At 45.8% G+C, this 18,533-nt stretch overlaps 1 protein-coding gene across 5 annotated transcripts in view; it reads right to left on the bottom strand.

Moving 5' to 3' along the window:
* Adam19 (ADAM metallopeptidase domain 19) overlaps nt 1-18,533 on the bottom strand; it is a 91,743-nt gene that overhangs the window by 12,508 nt on the left and 60,702 nt on the right. For 3 of the 5 annotated variants that reach the window (XM_063268971.1, NM_001160228.1, XM_039085915.2), the window contains 8 exons: nt 16,735-16,806; nt 13,662-13,828; nt 11,879-11,963; nt 9,866-10,005; nt 7,771-7,948; nt 6,293-6,382; nt 3,247-3,442; nt 974-1,082 (listed from right to left, as the gene is read on the bottom strand). In XM_063268971.1, the coding sequence (XP_063125041.1) occupies nt 974-1,082; nt 3,247-3,442; nt 6,293-6,382; nt 7,771-7,948; nt 9,866-10,005; nt 11,879-11,963; nt 13,662-13,828; nt 16,735-16,806 (1,037 nt within the window). Of the gene's footprint in view, nt 1-973; nt 1,083-3,246; nt 3,443-6,292; nt 6,383-7,770; nt 7,949-9,865; nt 10,006-11,878; nt 11,964-13,661; nt 13,829-16,734; nt 16,807-18,533 lie in introns of those variants that run through there. The other 2 variants (XM_039085916.2, XM_039085917.2) reach the window with 2 other exon arrangements.

The raw sequence follows: 18,533 nt of genomic DNA, 5'->3' as shown, positions 1-18,533 counted from the left end.
CCACGGGAGGAATCCAGATCTTCCAGCGGTGCCTTTAAATCTCTCGGGGTCTAGTTCCTGCTTTCCTCTACCCACGCTCAGTTACATGGCTCCCTTTCCTTTCCTTCCCACACACTGTAGCTATCTACTGTACTATCTCTACCCCGTCTCTGCCTAAAGCACTGTTTTACACGCTGGTTCGACTCCTCACTGCTGCAGAACTCAGCTAGAGAACTTCTTGGGGGAAACCTCCTAGGCCACTAACTATTACTCCATTACCACCTTGCTCTAGACACTCAATTCAGCACCTTGCCTGTGGTAAATCTGCAACAGTGGTGGGCAGAGGGGTGAGTGGGTGGCTGGGATGAACGAATTAGAGATGGTTTCTTTGGACCAGGCATAATTTTAACACTCAGCAAAAACCGGTCTGTGATCCACGACGCTGATGAGCTGGAACATTGTCATCTCGGATCACAGCCATCTCCTGCCCCACTTTTTATATGAGAGAGAGAGAGAGAGAGATTCCTGCTCTTTTCTTTTCTTTTTTTTTTTTTCCGGAGCTGGGGACTAAACCCAGGGTCTAGCGCTTGCTAGGCAAGCGCTCTACCACTGAGCTAAATCCCCAACCCCCCTGTCCTGCTCTTAAGAGAGCCGCCAAAGCAACCTTGATCAGCTTCCTAGGAAGCAAAGCTGCCCACTCCTCTTTGTCCCTTCCTTAGAGCCAACTGGACAGGTAGAGCACAGAGACAGACTTTAACTGAGTTGTGTAAAAGCCAGTGGGAGGCTGTCCACACCAAGTCAGGTGGGAATGAAGAAGACAGAGCAGGGCTCACTTGGTCACTCTTTTTTTTTTTTTTTTTTTTCGGAGCTGGGGACCGAACCCAGGGCCTTGCGCTTCCTAGGTAAGCGCTCTACCACTGAGCTAAATCCCCAGCCCCACTTGGTCACTCTTCCTCCCACTCTTCCTCCCATCGGGTCAGTGTTGTGGTCTCACCTGGGGCTGCACTTCCTGTATTTGCCATTCAAGCCTTTGCCGCAGTTACCATAGGTGTCACCAGCAGCATTCACCCTCTCGAAGCAAAGATCAAGAGCAGGCCTGGCTCCTAGGTGTGGAAGAAACATCTGTCAGCGCAGAAGCCCGCCAGAGGCTCCCCGTGGCAGAGCTAGCCCTGGCTAATGGCGTGACACTTCCACATTCTCAAGAGTGATTCAGGGAAAAGGTTTCATGGAAGATTTGTGTCTTTGGCAGCGGCATGCTAAGCCGGCTCATTAATGAAGAAGGGCTGCCCTATTTCCAGACCGTAAAAGATTAATAATTCATGTCCCAAACATTAAAAGAACTAAAACACATCTTTGGAAATTTTTTCTTCATATCTACCTTGTTTTCCCTCTCCTATATCACGGGAAAGAAACCATCTTTAGCAGTGCGTCTATGAGAAAAATGAATCGTCTTCTCTATCTTCTACAGCCCTCAGATTTGATTCTGGGGCATCTTCTTGAGAGAACACGATAAAGGATGGAGGTCTCTTCTCTTCTCTTTCTGCTCTGCACTTTGCGGTTCAACTTGGTTTGTTGTACACAGAACTCAGCCCCCACGTGACTTGAGGGCACAGCGGATGCTGCTGCAGCAATTAGCAACAGTGTAATGACATCTTTAACAACATCTTCACATCCCTGAGCAAGTACACTGGGAGGCTGCTTCTAAGGAGTGTAAAGCCCAGCTTCTGAAAATGGGGGCAGATGGAACCCCACACCTGAATGGGGTGGGAGCAGGAGGAGGCTCAAAATCTGACAACACTAAAGGGATTCTGAATGTGCACTGACCCAAAACTAATTACTACAGAATGTGTAATGAATTCAGAGCTCACCCATGTTGCGTCCCGAGACTTTGCAAGAGTTTGGTTTTCAGCACAGCTGCACGCTGCACATAACCAATGAATGCCCCTGAAACCAGCTCAGACTTGAGGCTACTTTATATAAGGACTGGTCATGCTTTTATGCTATGTATTTTGTCTCTTAAGCATTGGGTTCGTTAAGGAAAACAAAGAATGTTTTCCCTGCTGTCAGTCCTCAGCAGAGAAACATCAGATTATTGTTAATATTAATTAGAAAGTTTGATTTATAAAGTAGCTGTTCGAGCTCCTGACTTTAGATTCTTTAAAACAAACAAAACAAAACAACACTGGAGCTGAGCATGGTGCCCGCCTTTAATCCTAGCACTGGAGAGGAAGAGGCAGGTAGATCTCTGGGAGTTGCAGGCCAGCCTGGACTACGTGGTAAGTTTCAGGCAAGCAGGCCACACACTGAGACCCCATCTCAAAAAGTAAAAATAAAAATCCCTGAACGAATCAGGATTTGGGGGTCAGATTAGAATTTCCCACAATTTCTGGTAAGGCCCTAAACATACTTCTGTAACTTTTGCACCACGTATCGATGTGGGTTGGTGTCCCCGTCCCTGACAACTATAAAATCATAATGTCAGTCAACTCTGAAAACCATAAAAGACCCTCAGTGTCCTACACTATCAACTATTTAGCCAAGACTTAATTCTGTACGTGAAAAAATAAACAAGCACACCGGTTTGTTGAAGTGTATGTTTGCTCCAATAAAATTATATATGGAAGATTATTTTAAGATAAATTTCGTTATGATTTATGATCAGTAAATGACGTTTGCTGTATATACCTATTTTCATTTACTCACAAATTGCTCATATCATGGAAAATCTTCTCAGGAAAAAAAAGGATACGTGGAAAAAGTGTAAGCCCTAATGTAATTAATAGAACCGGCAGGCACATTAAAATGTATCTCTAAACTGCTTTCTACGGGGTCCTATCTGTTTTCTCATCCCTTCCACAATGTCATATTAGGATAGGTGTTGTGATTACCACATCACTTGGCGTCTTTGAGATCTGATACATAAAGAAATTCCACTTTACAGCAGTTAAAATTTGCTTTCCCAGAATAGGACTAGAGTTAAACGTTTTTGGAGCCTAAGGGTCTTTTTCATTTTCTTTTCTTCTCCATTTCTGCTTCATTGGTGTGTTGGGGAGGGAGCATTTGTTATCTGTCTGCCCAGTGTTCAAACTAAAAGCTTCAAGGGACGATGAGAAATACTGTCACCCGGCTGCCTTCGAATGTCTCCCTCGAGCTAAGAGGATACGATGTGGTATTTGAAGGCGTTCTAGGCCATGCTAAGTGGCCAGCGGGGAGACAGGCTTAGAAGTGGTGAGTGGAAGAGAGCGTACTCTCCAGGAGGGTCCTTACCAGGTCCCCACAGCTGCTGGCACTGCTCCTGATAAGTGAGGCACATGCCATTGTAGCAGTAGGCCTGGCCACCCTCGCAGGGGGTGCCATCCATCTGGTAATAGTTGGTGGGGCAGTGGGGGGACTTGCCCGTGCAGAACTCGGGGAGATCACACTGCCGCACCTGCTCACGACACTGGGTTCCAGGAGCCACCAGCTAGGTTGAGGAACGAGAGGAGAAAAGTAGTCATTTCCTCCTTGTCCCCCCGACCCCCTTTCAGCCAAGAGCTCATCGGCATCCTATCTGGGGAAGACACTTTTCCATTGCTTTGATATCCCAGCGCTTATCGCACGCTTTCAATGAGCTCAAGCCACCGCTGGCCTTCGCACAAACAGTGACAGAGTACCTTCAAAGTTGTGTCCACATAGACAAGCTCAATGCAATTCCTGTACACAGCAGTTGAGAAGGAATGGTTATGTAACGATCTGTAGTTTTCTCTGTGCCATTATAACCGCCTTTCGCTGAAGTGTTATTAGGACTTTATTTAGTTTGCACGATAGTCTTATATAATTAAAGAATCGAGACAGTATATTCAAAGTCACATGGTATGGTATGTGGCAGGCCAGTTCCCGGATAAGGGTACATACATGCATGCACACATGCATGTACCCACACAGAGAGAATTAGCATTCATGCAAAATTTCAATTTACATTATTGTTCTATTCATGTAAGTTTTTTTTTCAAGATTTGTTTGTTTCATGTATGTGAGTCCATTGTAGCTGTCCTCAGACACACCAGCAGAGGGCATCGGACCCTATGACAGATGAGCCACCGTGTGGTTGCTGGGAATTGAACTCAGGACCTCTGGAAGAGCATTCAGTGCTCCTAACCGCTGAGCCATCTCTCCAGCCCTCATGCAAGTTTCCAATGTACAACATTCTTGTTTTGTTCTTGAAACTAGCCTCCAACTCATTAATTAGCACAGATTGGCCTTGAACTCATGTCAATCTTCCTGGCTGAGCCCCTAGAATAACAGAACTGTAAATGTGTCTGGCCTCGTCCAGCCTGTGCCTCCAAACAACACAGCCTCACTGTTATGAAAAGCACGGGGCTGAGTGCTATGCGACTATTTATGTCATCAGACCCTCACGTGAAATTGTCCATGAAATTGATATTGCTTCTTGTATCAGTGTTTCTAATACTCATGCCAGTCCACAGACGGACAGACAGCTGAGACTCGGGCAGTTAAAAAATCCCCCAAATTCACACAGGTAGGGGTTGACGTCAAGGAACCCTTTGTGAGACTCAATCTGAGATACTGGAGTGGAGTGAAAGGTCACTCCATGCTTATTCTTCAGCCTTGGTCTGAGACTTGAAGGACTCAACTCAGCACAGACTTCTGGGGGCTTTCATGTCAAAACAGAAGGTGTCCAGGTTCCCCTGAGCCAGGCAAGGACACCTATGACTCAGGTAGGCCCTCCCCTGATTCCGAGTGACCGTGCCACCCACCAGCTCTTCTGGAGAAAAAACCCAGCAGGCTCCTCTGTTAGCCATTCCTAGTCTGAAAGGCTCAGTGAAAGAACAAATGAAGACCCACTAGGAGGAAGGATGAGCAGGGCCAGCAGCAACACAGAAGCCCTGGGACATGTGTGCACTTAACCACTACTGGTTCCTGTCTACCCAGAATTCCAGATTACAGCCCCCTCTCTGGCTGCTAAGAGCAAGCATGTTCAGTGGGGTACCATACGTGAACACCATGTGTTCTTGGCAAGCTGAGGGTGGGATAGGCCACAGCTCCGTTCTCAGACTTCTCTGGTTAATAACTCAGACTTTCAGATTAATAACTCGAAAGTTCAAATACCATAGTAGTAGTGTGTGTCTAACAAATCTGCACGAATGTTAGATGTATATAATTAGAAAAAATATGTATTACATGACCTCTAATAAAGCCCAGGATAACCTTTATAACAAAAAATATTAGTATGTTATATATGATGATGAAATTAAAATATTTTAGGTAATATTTTATAAAGACTATAATTAGTCTGCTATCCATTTGGGTCAGATTTCAATCTCCAAATCTGTTAGTTTTTTTTTTTTTTATATTTTGGGACTTCCTGAATTGTCAGATTTAGATTAAAAAGTTCTCAAATTCGGTGCTATATGACTATTAATGGTAATAATTTATTTCCCACGTCGGTATTAGGAGTGCGTGCTTCAGAGTCAGGGAGAACTGGGTTCAGGTCCTGATGGAATCTGGAATTCATCACCCATCTCCTAATGACCCCATTTTCCTTACCTTAAAATGAAGGCAGTAATGTGTACCCCATGGGGCTGTGGTGAAGACTGAATCAGTTAACATATTCTCATCCTGGTGCCCGACATCTCCCAAGATGGTCACTTACGTTCATCAAAATCATGTTTGTTTGTTTGTTTTTTCATGTATTCAAGTAAAAATGAAGCCTTCCTGGGCCTGGGAGCTGAGGCTTGTGATCTCTCCTACATATGCACATATATATGTATGTATGTAGCCCTATGTAAGATATATCATATATAGTTACATAAAATGATATACATACATATATACACAATATGCGTGTGTTCTTTTTATTTTGATTTTATATGTACATATATGTATATCTTTTATTTACATATCTGCTTATATATTTATATATTAACATTTATATAATTCTATCATACATATATTATATATATATTACATATTATATATAGTGTGTGTGATTTGAGCACAATGAGGTCCAGGATAGAAAACCGGTAGGCTTAGTTAAAGGGACATTCTCAGTTCCAAATACACACACACACACACACACACACACACACACACACACACACACACACACACACACATCCTTTTTCCCTTCTCTTCCTCCCAGTGATGGGGTTGAACCAGAGCCTTGAACATGAAAGCACAGATTCCTACCACAGTGGCCAGTGGTAAGGACCACCCTCCCTGGCCTTGTGTCTAAAATTTTTGACACAGGCCAAAACCCAGCCATCACCCACTCGGCTGTCACCCCAAGGTCTGAGGCAGAGGAGACGCTTACCTTACACTGGTGGCAGCAGGAGCCATGGGCACACTCGGCCCCTTCCTTCAGAGTGCAGTTGGAGGCATTGCAGCAAGGGTTCTTACATTCCTACAAAGGCAACAGGCAGGGAGCTTTTGGCCTCTGCAGCATCAGGGCAAGAGGCGGCGCCCAGCAGGGGGAGTCCTTGCCTCCTCCATGGCCTGCCCAGCATGCTCTGCTTTCTGCTCCCTAGAAGGCCTCACTAGAGCATCGCATGGCAGTCCTTTACCAGGGTAATGAGCATTTGCCAGAAAAATACACGGGTGCTGCATCCTTGGCGATACCACAACTTGGATGGGGCTATGTGGTGGTTCAGAGTAGGTATTATCCCGTAATTATGTGGTCGTACTGAGCTTGTAAAATCCTACCATCCACGATGTCCTTAAAAGAATTCCCCTATGCTGAAGGGCCAGGGCTGACCTTTGCTTTTAGTTCATAGTCCTTGGTCTTTCGCTAGATATTTTTTTAATTCTGCAAGTTACAGGGTTATAGTTTTAAAAGGAGGTCAGAAGGTGGCTCAATGGGTAGAGGCATTTGTCGCCAAGCCTTGACAATTTGAGTTTGATCCCTGAGTTCCACATGGTGAAATGGGGGGGGGGGGGGGGACACATACACGCACGCACGCACTCACACAAACACACACTAAATAAGTGTTTTTTTTTAAAAAGCCAAAAGAACATCTCAGCAGACAGAGTATACCTCAGTCTCACAGTCACGTGTTGCTTACAGTTCACCAACTGTCAAGCATAGGTTAACACACTTTCTCATCCTTCAAAAAATAGACACGAAACAGTATAGTTCTGCTTTTTTTCTTCTTCTTCTTCAGAAAAACATCTTTCTCATAGGAATGACGGAGCTAGGGTGTGTGCTCTCCACACTCGTTCTGAAGCTCTGAAGGAGGAAAAGGCCTATCCACCAAGAGCTCTCCTTCCTCAGCAGCTCTTCCCTGAGAGCACTTCCAGCACGCCCTTCCAATCTTCTCTTCTCCGGGCTAAACAGCACGAGCTTGCTGTCTTAAGGCTCCTCACCAGGCTCATGGTCATGAGCTCATCCAGCTGTGTGGCCTCCAGAAATGAATTCACTGCAGCTGGAGGGCCCAAAGAGGCCATCTGGGGCTCCTCTTGTGGGGGAGGGAGAGATACGTGCCCTGGGATTATGGTCTGTGGCTAGAGCAGTTGCTCAAAAGGGTTCCACCCTGATCCTGGATATGACTGTGCTGACCACAGCTGCAGAGGCCATAGAAACGGTCCACCTGGCAGACGCACTGTCCGCATCTCACACACAGAGGGCCTTCGCTAGTCACGTTAACAAGTGCTGGCCGCTATGAAATCACCCATTGTCCTTTCCAAAGGAAATTATCTGTCAAACCGTCCTTTCAATAGGAACAATTTCAGTGTCCTTAAGCTCTGCAGACAATGCAGATTTGTCCCCCCCTCTAGTGTGGCCCTGACACTTACGTCCTCTTCTCCGCAGTCACATTCTTCACCGTCTTCCAGGTACCCATTGCCACACCTCCGGCCTCCATACAGAGTCCTCGTATCTGGCATGTTGGAGAGACACATCCCACCTCCTGACTGCAGATACCTGTCCAGCTCCTTCCTGTTGCACGAACTGAACACTTTGGGGAAAGGGTGCCTGGCAGAGAAGGAGGAGGCATTGGGCGAGCTGAAGCACACCAAACAGCTGGCTGTCCTGCCTGCCCCTCAAGAGGCTAAGCTCGTTTGAATGGAAACCCCACACATGCCCTCTGCCTCACCAGGACATTCATCAGTAACGTAACGTGAACTTAGAGTTCTTTCACCCTGAACCATGAGACGATGAACAGGACACACCGTTACTTTTTTTTTCTTATTAAAAATGAAAAAAAGGCGGTGGAGAAACAGAACAGTAATTTCTGTCTGTTCCATGAGGGAGCTGAGGTAGGTAAAGGGTGAGAAGTACATTGAGACGGGTTTCCATACTGAGAGCTCAACAGAACGCCAGATGGTTGGTTATTTTCTCATGATGAAAAACAGAACCAGAAAGCTCAAGACTACGTGTTTAACTTACTCATGGGCTAAGGAACTGATCTTTGTTTTCATAACCAACACCACCACCCAACACACAAATGCGTGGTCTTTATTTACCACAGTAGAATGTATGAAGGCACCACAGTCGCCAGCTACTATGGAAACGAATCAAAAGCACACCGGTCCCTTATCCGCAGCTGCCACCCCTGGTTTTCCTTACCGCTAGTCAACAGTGATATGAAAATATTGAGTACAAACATCCAGAAATGAACAAATCCTAAACGTGAGGTAACTTTTATTATCATTACTATTTCAAACATTCTAGTTTATTATGAGTTGGTGTTTTTAACCTCTTAATGTGCCTACTTTATACATTAAATTCATGTATATAGGAAAATAACACAGAAGCACAGCACGAGATGTAAATATCAGAAAACGGCTCTATCACAACATGGGTCTGTAAAGAGACCCTGGTAAGGCCCTGTGCTTAAGTCTCTAAAACAATTAAAGGTTAAACATTGAGGGCTTCCTCCAGTACTACAGTAGGCCCCCAAGGAATTTGCTACTAATCATTAAGCTATGACAGTGTGTGAATAACTTAAAAATAATTAGAGTAGGAATGGATTTAGCGATCAGCCATTTGTCTACACACACTCTATTGGGATTGGCAGAGAGAGGAGTGGGCTTAACCATGAACTCAAGCTCAAAAGGTACGAGCTAGAGGCTTGGAACGGAAGAACAAATAAGGATTCGACTACATTGCCTTCCAGGGAGTGGCTCAAGTCCTGGAGAACGGTATGATGTACACATTCAAACACAAGATAATCCTGTTCTTTCAAAAGCTCTGGTTTAGGGGCTGGGGATTTAGCTCAGTGGTAGAGCGCTTACCTAGGAAGCGCAAGGCCCTGGGTTCGGACCCCAGCTCCGAAAAAAAAAAAGAACCAAAAAAAAAAAAAAAAAAAAAAAAAAGCTCTGGTTTAGAAAGTCCTTTTAAGTGTTGGGAGTCTCAGTATCCTTGTTTCAGGGATTCCTTTAGGAGTAAATGGATGGCCCCCTTCTCCTCTTATTCTATAAACTACAAAGCTTCCAAAGAGGAAAGACCAAGGGTTATGGTTCTCATCAAAACAGGCCTTCAGCAAAGCTTCTCGAAGAACTGAGCATATGGGTGTGGTAGTAGTTGACGTGAGAGGGTTAAATTCACAAGCTCAAGATTAGACTGAGCAAGACTCTCTCACATGTGATCTCAAAAACAAAAACAAGATGAAAGAAAACAAAACAAACAAGCAAACAAAAATGAGTCTGAGCCAATTTTATAGCTGAAAACTACAAACTATTCATCAATCCAGGGCTCTAGATCCTGCTTTGAGGAATTTGGCGTCCTGCAACCCATCTGTCCACTTCTGCTTCATGTAAACATCATTTAAACTGTCTTCATCAACAGTTTGAAAGTTTCACTGGGTCCATCTAGGACTGCTTGGGTCAGGCTGACCCTGCATCTCTCACGCCACTCTTCTCCCCACCTGCACCCTTCCGGTTGACTCACCCCGTAGCAGCAGCCATGATGCACCCACCATCGGCTGCGCTGGTAGAACAGCAGTGTGCAGAATCATGGCTCATGCCAAAGTTGTGGCCAATCTCGTGGGCCACGGTGGAGGCTACACCGATGGCATTCTCGGAGTGGTCCTGTTCAGAGAAGAATTTCAAATTCAAGACCAGGGATTTCTTGCATGCTTTTTTTTTTTTTTTTTTTTTTTTTGCTTTTTTTTGTTTGTTTTGTTTTTTTGTTTTTTTTGTTTTTTTCTGAGACAGGGTTTCTCTGTGTAGTCCTGACTGTCCTGGAAATCACTCTGTAGACTAGGCTGACCTTAAACTCAGAGATCCACCTACCTCTGCCTCCTGAATGTTGGGATTATAGACATGCACCACCACTATCCGGCCTGCATGACTTTTTATTGAGTGACCTTGACAGTTCCTCACTGATTTCCCCTAACACTGAGCGTACTGGCTCTTCATAACTTGCTCTTAACAAGTCTAAAGGCACTGTCTTCATTAGAAAAGCAAATCCTCAAGACTGTTACCTGTGTTCTTAAAAGATGCAGACCTGTTGATGTAGCTCTTAAACATCACCTTGACTTGAACAGTAGATACGCTTGGCTCAGTGTTTCCTGAGAGCATCCCAGCAGAAAGGGCCATCCCAGACATAACCTGGTACAGGTATCATCAAAACAAATGGAGCTGGTGCAGTGATGTAAACCTACAGTCCCAGCCAACTGAGAGGCTGAAGCAGGAGGGCTAGCTGAGCCCAGATGTTTGAAACTACCCTGGGCAATGTAGTGAGACCCATCCCCAAAACCAAACAGTAGAACAAAAGCAGCCACAAGGCTATTTATAACAGGCACAGTTGCACCTGACTTTGATACTAGTACTCAGGAGACAGAGACAGGAGGATCTCTGTTAGAGGAGACACACACACACACACACACACACACACACACACACATATATATATCCTGGTCTATGTGGTGAGTTCTGACATAGTGTTCTGTAGTGAGACCCTGTCTCCAAAACATAACAACAGAAAGTGTTTACTAAATATATAATTGTGTTCCTTTAATTATATCATTTAATGTTTATTCTTGTCCTAAGACCATAAGCCATGAAGCTACCTTTACAACTAAAGACAGGCATTAATTCCAAAGTCGCATGGCTTTGGAATTTACTCTAGAATCTGGGGTTTAACATTCACGTTACCTTGTCAATAAAAATACACGATGGGTATAAAATAACACATGAGAGCAGAGAAGAGGCTTGCTTCATATCCACTCCCGGTTAGAAGTCAAAATACAGAGGCTAGGGATGTAACTGTAGCGTACTAGAGTAGCATGCGTGGAGCCTTGGGTTCGATCCCAGCACCACACTGAACTTGGTATGTTAGCCAACTCTTGTCAACCCAGCACTCAAGAGATGGAATCGGGAAGAAGAGAACCTCAAGGTCATCTTCAGTCTGTGGTCAGCCTGGTCTACACAGTGAATCCCAGGCCAGCAAGAGCTACATAGCCAAGCAAACAAAACAAGAAACCTGCTCTTGCCAAGTCAGAATTTCAAAAGTCAGCAATTTCCTCACTGTGACTCTTGAGACAGGCTCTCATTTCACAATGCAATACCTAAGGACTCAAGACCCAGACTTGAAACATTTCCACCCTACACACACACACACACACACACACACACACACACACACACACACACACACACACACACACGCCGTCCTCCAGCTCCTGCTTTGTCTCCTCCAGCCCTTGTGGAATAACACAAGACAGACCTGGAGGTCTATTTTTACAATTGCTTACAAACGAACACAAACTACAGTGAATGAAATTTTACCCCTGGCTACTCTCCTTAGGACCTAAGAACTTCATCTGAAACATTTGCTCTTTTTTAATGCTTTTTACTTCTGCAACTATATATAAATATCAAATCAGTTTTTCCAAGCCGGCCTCCTCTTTTGGGAGCCATTGTCCCCTTAGGCAACACCACTGTCTTGTCTGAGACCTACCATGCTAACTCCTCCGGACTGGTACACAGAACACATGGCCATGAGGGGGGCCAGGCCAATGGTGGTGCCTTGGAAGGACCTGCCCCTGCAGGAAGGAAAAAAAAAGACATGTAATTCAGGTGGGAGCTGAGAGAGTTGCTCCCCTGGGACAGGAGTGAACGGCTACTGTGCTGTGCACTGACCCCACTGACATTCCCAGATTGTCCTCAAGGGGACAAGCCTGGTAACCCAGCAACTGGACAACTTTCAGGATACCACACCTCTCACCTCCCCTCACTTCCTCCCTCAGTAGCAGAGAAGAAAGGTCACTTTCTCTCAGAATGTGTCCAAGGTCTCCAAAAGGAAGAAGGCAGGGCTTAAAAAGCTGTGCCCCATTCCTGATTCATAGAAAATGGTCAGAGACAGGGGTCACTGGGAAGGGTGTGGTCCAGGCTGTGATGCCCAAGTGAATCATGTCCATCTTCGCCGGTGGCCAGGGGCTCAGGCCTTACCGTCGGTGGCATGTGTCCTGGGGGCAAAAGTGGGGAAGCTGGACAGCAGCTGCGGGGCTGATGCCGTGGTCCACACATCATGAAAGGACCAAAAAAAGTAGCTGAGTCCCTTTCAGAGCCTCATAAACTGCAGCTGGGTGCAAGGTTAAGCTGTTTCCGCCTTCTGCACTGCAACGATGACCCTAACCTGTCAACGGCCAGTTCCCCCTGATTTAACATATCCCTCTCTCAGTCGCACCCACCCAGAGTAGGCGAGGAGGAATAAACGGCTGTTTAATAAAGGTTTGCTCAATGAATTCAATATATATAGGGGGCTGTCACCTAGCACCCTGACCCCATCCATGTATCCGTGTGTCTGAACGCCCTACTTGGCATTTCACAGGCTTGTCCTTAGCTCTGGGGAAGCTTTACTGTAAACAGATTCAAGGTGTTCAATCCACAAGTTCAGGCCAAATGTTTCAGTAAACAAAGACTTTCTCAGTGAGTGGCCAGTCCTCAAGTGACCACTGAGAGTCCAGGCTTTAGGGACAGGCAGATGTTGAAAATCCCAGTTATTATGAAAGGGTAAATCAAGGCACCAAGGATGAAATAATTCCTGACTTGGCTATGTTTAAAAACAAACAAATAAGTAAAGAAGTTTATTCCTCTATGTGCCTTTGTTGAACCCTCCTCAAGGCACCCCGGAAGGCCAACACTAATATACACTAATCACCCTTAGTAGGTTGTCACCTAGCACCCGACCGCATCAGTGTTCCTTTCCTTCTGAGGCTGCTGGGAAGCTAACACTGCACTTGGCCAAATGTTTCAGTATTTCCTCTCGCCGAGCATGAAGGTCCCTACAGTCTACCATTTTGATCTTCCCAGAGACTCAGCCCTGAGTTCCCAGAGAATGAAGGACCTGAGGACCCATCTCCTGTAGCCTGTGGTGGGAGGTCAGCTGACATGCTCAAGATTGTTTGTTTCAGGCTATCGGCTGTGACCAAGAGTCATCCACTCACCCCCCTAATGTACACACGCAAGTGCTTCAGCTGCTCAGCTGATGAGGGGTAAGGCTAATTTCCTCTCATGGATAGAAAACACATCAGAGGACTATTATCATTCTTAGGCTTTTAAACATTCTTTCATGGTGTTCTGAGTCTGAGAATGCCTGGTGATCTGGCCCAGGGAGCAGGGGAGGTCTTGGACAACCAACATTTGCCCCTGTGAAAGGAAGGGTGAACGTAGCACCCCTACGGCAGGAAGAGGCCCTACAGCCAAGGCTGATGCAACAGGACCAGAAAAGGGCTGCTTACGTGATTAGCTGGGCATTGTCATGGCTCTTCTGGGTGAGCAGCTTGCGCCTCCAACTGAGAAAGGACCAGAGGGTAGAGTACGGATTCTCTGAGACTTCACACTTATCCCCGTGTGTCCACACCTCCAAGCCGACAAGCGCAATCCGGATGCTCAGGGAGCGGTAAAACTGAAAAGACACAGAAAGGCCAGTTTCTCTCACCACCTGGCCTAGGAGCTCAGAGCACAGATGCTGGGATTGCTCTCTGCCCACTGGCTCCAGAAAGTGGGAAATACTGTCTTCGGAGAGATGCATTCCGGTGGTCAAATGGGGGTATCTTGGCTTACAAAACAGAGGCTTAAAAAAGGTAGAGGTAACAGCACCCTAAAGACATCAAGGTGTTCTTTGATGGACCTGACCTTGATGCTACTGTGTCAGTGATTGCGTGTTACATGTGCATGTGTCCTGTGTGTGTGCATATATACAGGAAGCCCAAGGTCCAAGGTTGGACCTGTCCCTGTCTCCCCCACCAGACACATAGTTACAGGCATATGCCACCATGCCTGGCTCTTACATGGGTGCTGGGAATTCAGGTCCTTATGCACCCAGCAGATACTTTACATACAGGGTCGTCTCCCCACCCCACCAATGACTTAAAGAAAAAAACCCTCATATACATGGAGGCCACAAAAGGATAGATCTCCTCAATCTAAAAGTGGTGGGTTCCTTCCTGGCTAACAATAGTAACTGGTGTCCCACTGCTCATCCAGCACTTGTCATGAACAAGGAAGGTGCTGATGTTTAGAGAGGTTGAGAAATTTGCCCAAAATCTCAGCAGAAAGACTCTGCAGCCAGAATGAACCAGGTTATGCCCCCAGGGCCCTCGTGACCTTCTGCTGCTGAAGAGCCTAGATCATGTAATATGTATATAACAATAAACTACACACATGCACACATGTACACACACGCACATACATGCATACACATGCACGTACATTCACACACACAACAGACACGCACACACACATTCAGATCCTTCACTTGCGCCAGGAAACTTCAGTCTATATGGGCTCCCGGTTCTTCTGTTTTTGCCCCATCTATCACTACAGAAAAACCCAAAATATCTGAGTTTGCTTCATTCAAGGGCTTTTGAAGGGCTTTTGGCTTTTCTTACAGTCCAGAGAAAACACTGTGGATCGGGCCCCTGATTCAGCAAATGTGTAAAGTCCTTCCAGTTTTAGCTTTAAAATGTTCAATCCAAATAGCTGGCTCAACAAATTTCAGAGGAGCTCATGTGCCTCACCCTACTGGGAATGATAAGCCTTGTGTGCTGGGAGGGCAGCCAGAGGCTTGGAAGAATGACCATCATCCACAAGACACAGGGTTTGCATCAACACCCAGGGTGTGCGGCTACCTTCTTTCCCCTCCGCATCTTTTCTTTCTCTGTTGTCGGGACTGTCTATTTGTTGGGTGTGTTTGCTGACATCTCACTTCCATTTCTCATCAGTACCTAGAGGTCGGCTCTAATCACCCAGTGCAGGAGGAAAATTCCTAGAGCCAGACAGCCAAGGCCTCCACCTTTCCAGTGTCGGTCTGGGACAATGGTTCCTACACAGGTGGCAGTAGCTTCCTGTCTCCTTGGGGAAAACATATTTTTCCAGATGTTAAGTGTTTGGTTACAGGATCGATAAGAACGCTATTGCTGGTGAGCTAGGAGCTGGACACAGGACTCTGCTGTGTCTCTAGGATCCTTCCCTCCAGGAAAGGCCAGTGTTTGACTTTCTCTTGTTATATATCAGTGGTCTATTTCCACAGATGCTGAGAGAAAAAACACAAGGCTGTGAACTTTTCATCTAGCGACTTCACAGCAACCAACTCTGCCTTTTAAGCACTGAAAGTTTTATTTATTTATTTATTTATTTATTTATTTATTTATTTATTTATTTATTTATTGTTTTTAGAGACAGGGTTTCTCTTTGCAGCCCTAGCTGTCCTGGAACTCACTTTGTAGACCAAGCTGACCTCCAACTCCAACACCTGCCTCTGCCTCCCCGGTGCTGGGATTAAAGGTGTGCATTCCCATTGCCCAGCTTGAAAGTTTCTAATTTCTATTTGTTACTGGCTGAACCACCTCTCCAGCCCAAGATCTGTGATCTGTGAACCTCTAGCAGGCGAAGAAAGCCTTCAAAGTTCTACAGTGTCCTGAAATGGTTATCAGGGTCTCAAAGAGACATGAGACCCAAGGGCTGGAACTGTCATCCAGTGACAAGCATAAAACCTTAGGTCTACCCACCAACACTGCCCCTTAAGAGGGGGCACGTGACCAAAGCATGTCAAGGCTTACTTTTTAAGGTCCACATTGCCAGCCTGTGGAGAGGGGCTGCCATTGCCAAGTTACCGTCTCTGTGTTTTGTGCTGGAACTTGCTTTCACCTAGAATACTTCTGGGTCTGAGAACACCCCATTTAGTAGAGCTCAAACTTCTGTGAATTTCCTAAGTGCATGTTTTAAACAACCCTGACTTCCTAGAAGGGGGGAATCCTCAAACAGTTCGATACATCAGCTCTAGAAAGATGGCGTCTTGACTTTTAAAGGTTCTGGGCACACCTGACCCTGGCCCACTTCAATCCTGCTTAAGTCAAAGAATCACCGGGCTTTCACCTGGAGGAACACATCCTCCACACTTTCTTATATTGGGCTCTTCCTTGTCCAGTGTTCCTCAAAAACCACTTCATTTGTGAGAAAGGTCATGGGGTCAGAGCTGGGGGCACTTCTGTTTCCAGCCATCTGCTGCCATGTGGCTTTTATATGGGCGGGGTCACAAGATCTCACTTTTGAAACGGAATTCCATCAGAAAACTATAAACATGACCGAAAGCCACTGATGTGAGTCAATGCTTGTACTTGATAAATTAAACAGCGCAAAACAAAGCTCCCACAGGCAGAAACCAACGAAAGACAAAACCCAACCCAAGAAGCTGAGTTGCCTGCTTCCGGTTGATAGCTGAGGGTCCCGAGGGTCAGCAACAGGAGCTCAAACGCGTGTGACCGTCTGAGGTGCCACAACCTCCCCCAGAAAGTACACACCTGGTCTCACCTTATCAACATAGTTGGCAATCTCCATGAGCTTGTGTTTGGTGGCATCCTGGTCATGCCGGTTCTTCTGAAACTAAATGGGACAAAGAGAACCAGGTGAGACAGACCCTTCCACAGTTCTCATCCAAGGGTCTGTGGTGTGCAGTCATTTTTCAGCAATGGTCCTTCCCACGACTCACGGAGGGAAGGACCTGACTGATCTCCATCCTGGCTCTCTCCATCTCCCGGCTCAAGGCAGCAAACAGAGGAGAGATAGTTATCTTCTTTTAACCCTTCAGGTAGTTATTTCCCTGCCTTTACATTACAGTGCTTCTGGCTACCTCACTGGTTGATCAGAGGAGGGACTGGTCTCTTTGCTTTGCTCATCAACCCCATAGGAGGCCACTGTCACACGCCTTACAAGGCTTTCTCCTGCATGTGGTCAGTTATCACTGATCTAATGGTTGCTGGACTACTCTACAGACAAGCTGTCGTGCTTAGCACAAAAGGGGACACACAGACATGAAGTCTTGATCCCACACTACAGGAGCTTCCGTTACAATGGGGGGAGAGCCAGAGATAACTATAACAGCAAATCCTCTACTTAAGAAGCACACAATTTAAAAGAGCTAAGAAACTCACTGAGAACTTGCACAGACTAACTGCAGTGGAAGGCCATGAAAATGTCACGGAGAGGGTGCTGCCAACAGGACCACGTGGCATCAGCAACAGGTTTTGCCTTCCACGCGATTCCAAGTGGCAGTGCCTTCTATAGTGAGAAAGATTCTTAGACTTCATCACTGTGGAATCAGACATTGCTAATCGAGCATGAGAGAGAAAATTGTGCTGTACTTGATTAGAATGTCTGCCTAGAGTCCCATGAGGAGGCCTCATAGTGACCACTTCTGTCTGAAAAAAGACAGACCTCTTTCACCTTCAATAATGAAGTAAGGAAACTTGTCAGGACGGGAAGATAAAACGATTTTAGAATTATAACCTGCCGCTGCCCCAAACGATGGACACGTCTTGTCTGCTGTTATTTTTACACAGAATCTGGATGCCTAGTGAATTTATTGTTAGGTGGGTACTCTGTAGGTTCAATTTCAAGCCGTCTCAGGTTTCCTCCCCCCAGATCCTCCAAAATACCCAAACAAGACAACGAATAAAAGGCCGAATAAATGCCCTAGAATATTTGTTTGGCAAAGGCTGAGTCCCAGCTCTGGTATACCATTTCCTCTCCCTTGTATAGATTCTAGAACATTCCTTGACTTCCTTGGAACTGACACTCACCAGAAAAGAACTCCATTGATCTCCTCACCTCGTACAGAGTTACATTCTAGGACCCTGCTGCACAGACCTTTGCAAAGTGTTTAATCTAGAAGTTTCTATTATCAAGGCCACCTGACTTCTAAACTGGTCCTGTGGCGAGAGTATTTCTATTTATTTAGTAAATATTTATCACAGCATTGGGATGAGATTTCAGGCTTCCAAATACATTAATCCTATCCTCAAACAGTAAGGCCCAATAGGGCCACTGTGGTTGAAACAGTGTATCATGTTTTCCAGAAGATTCCGAAGCCAGAGTTGGTGAGCTTATTCTATGAAGCTCTTCAGAGTAAACATTCTTAGGCTTGGTAGACCGTGGGATGGTGGGTCACAACTGCTCAGTTCTGCCTTGGTGGACCACAACTGCACAGTTCTCCTTGTTGGCTTAGAAGCTTCCGGGATACCACAAATCAAAGGGTGTGGCCCTGCTCCAGAATAATACTCACAAAAACATGTGATAGGCTCACATGGGCCATGGTTTACAACCTCTGGTCT

The sequence above is a fragment of the Rattus norvegicus genome, chromosome 10, assembly GCF_036323735.1.
Source record: "Rattus norvegicus strain BN/NHsdMcwi chromosome 10, GRCr8, whole genome shotgun sequence".
NCBI lineage: Eukaryota > Metazoa > Chordata > Mammalia > Rodentia > Muridae > Rattus > Rattus norvegicus.
This window is presented reverse-complemented; position numbering and strand designations above follow the sequence as displayed.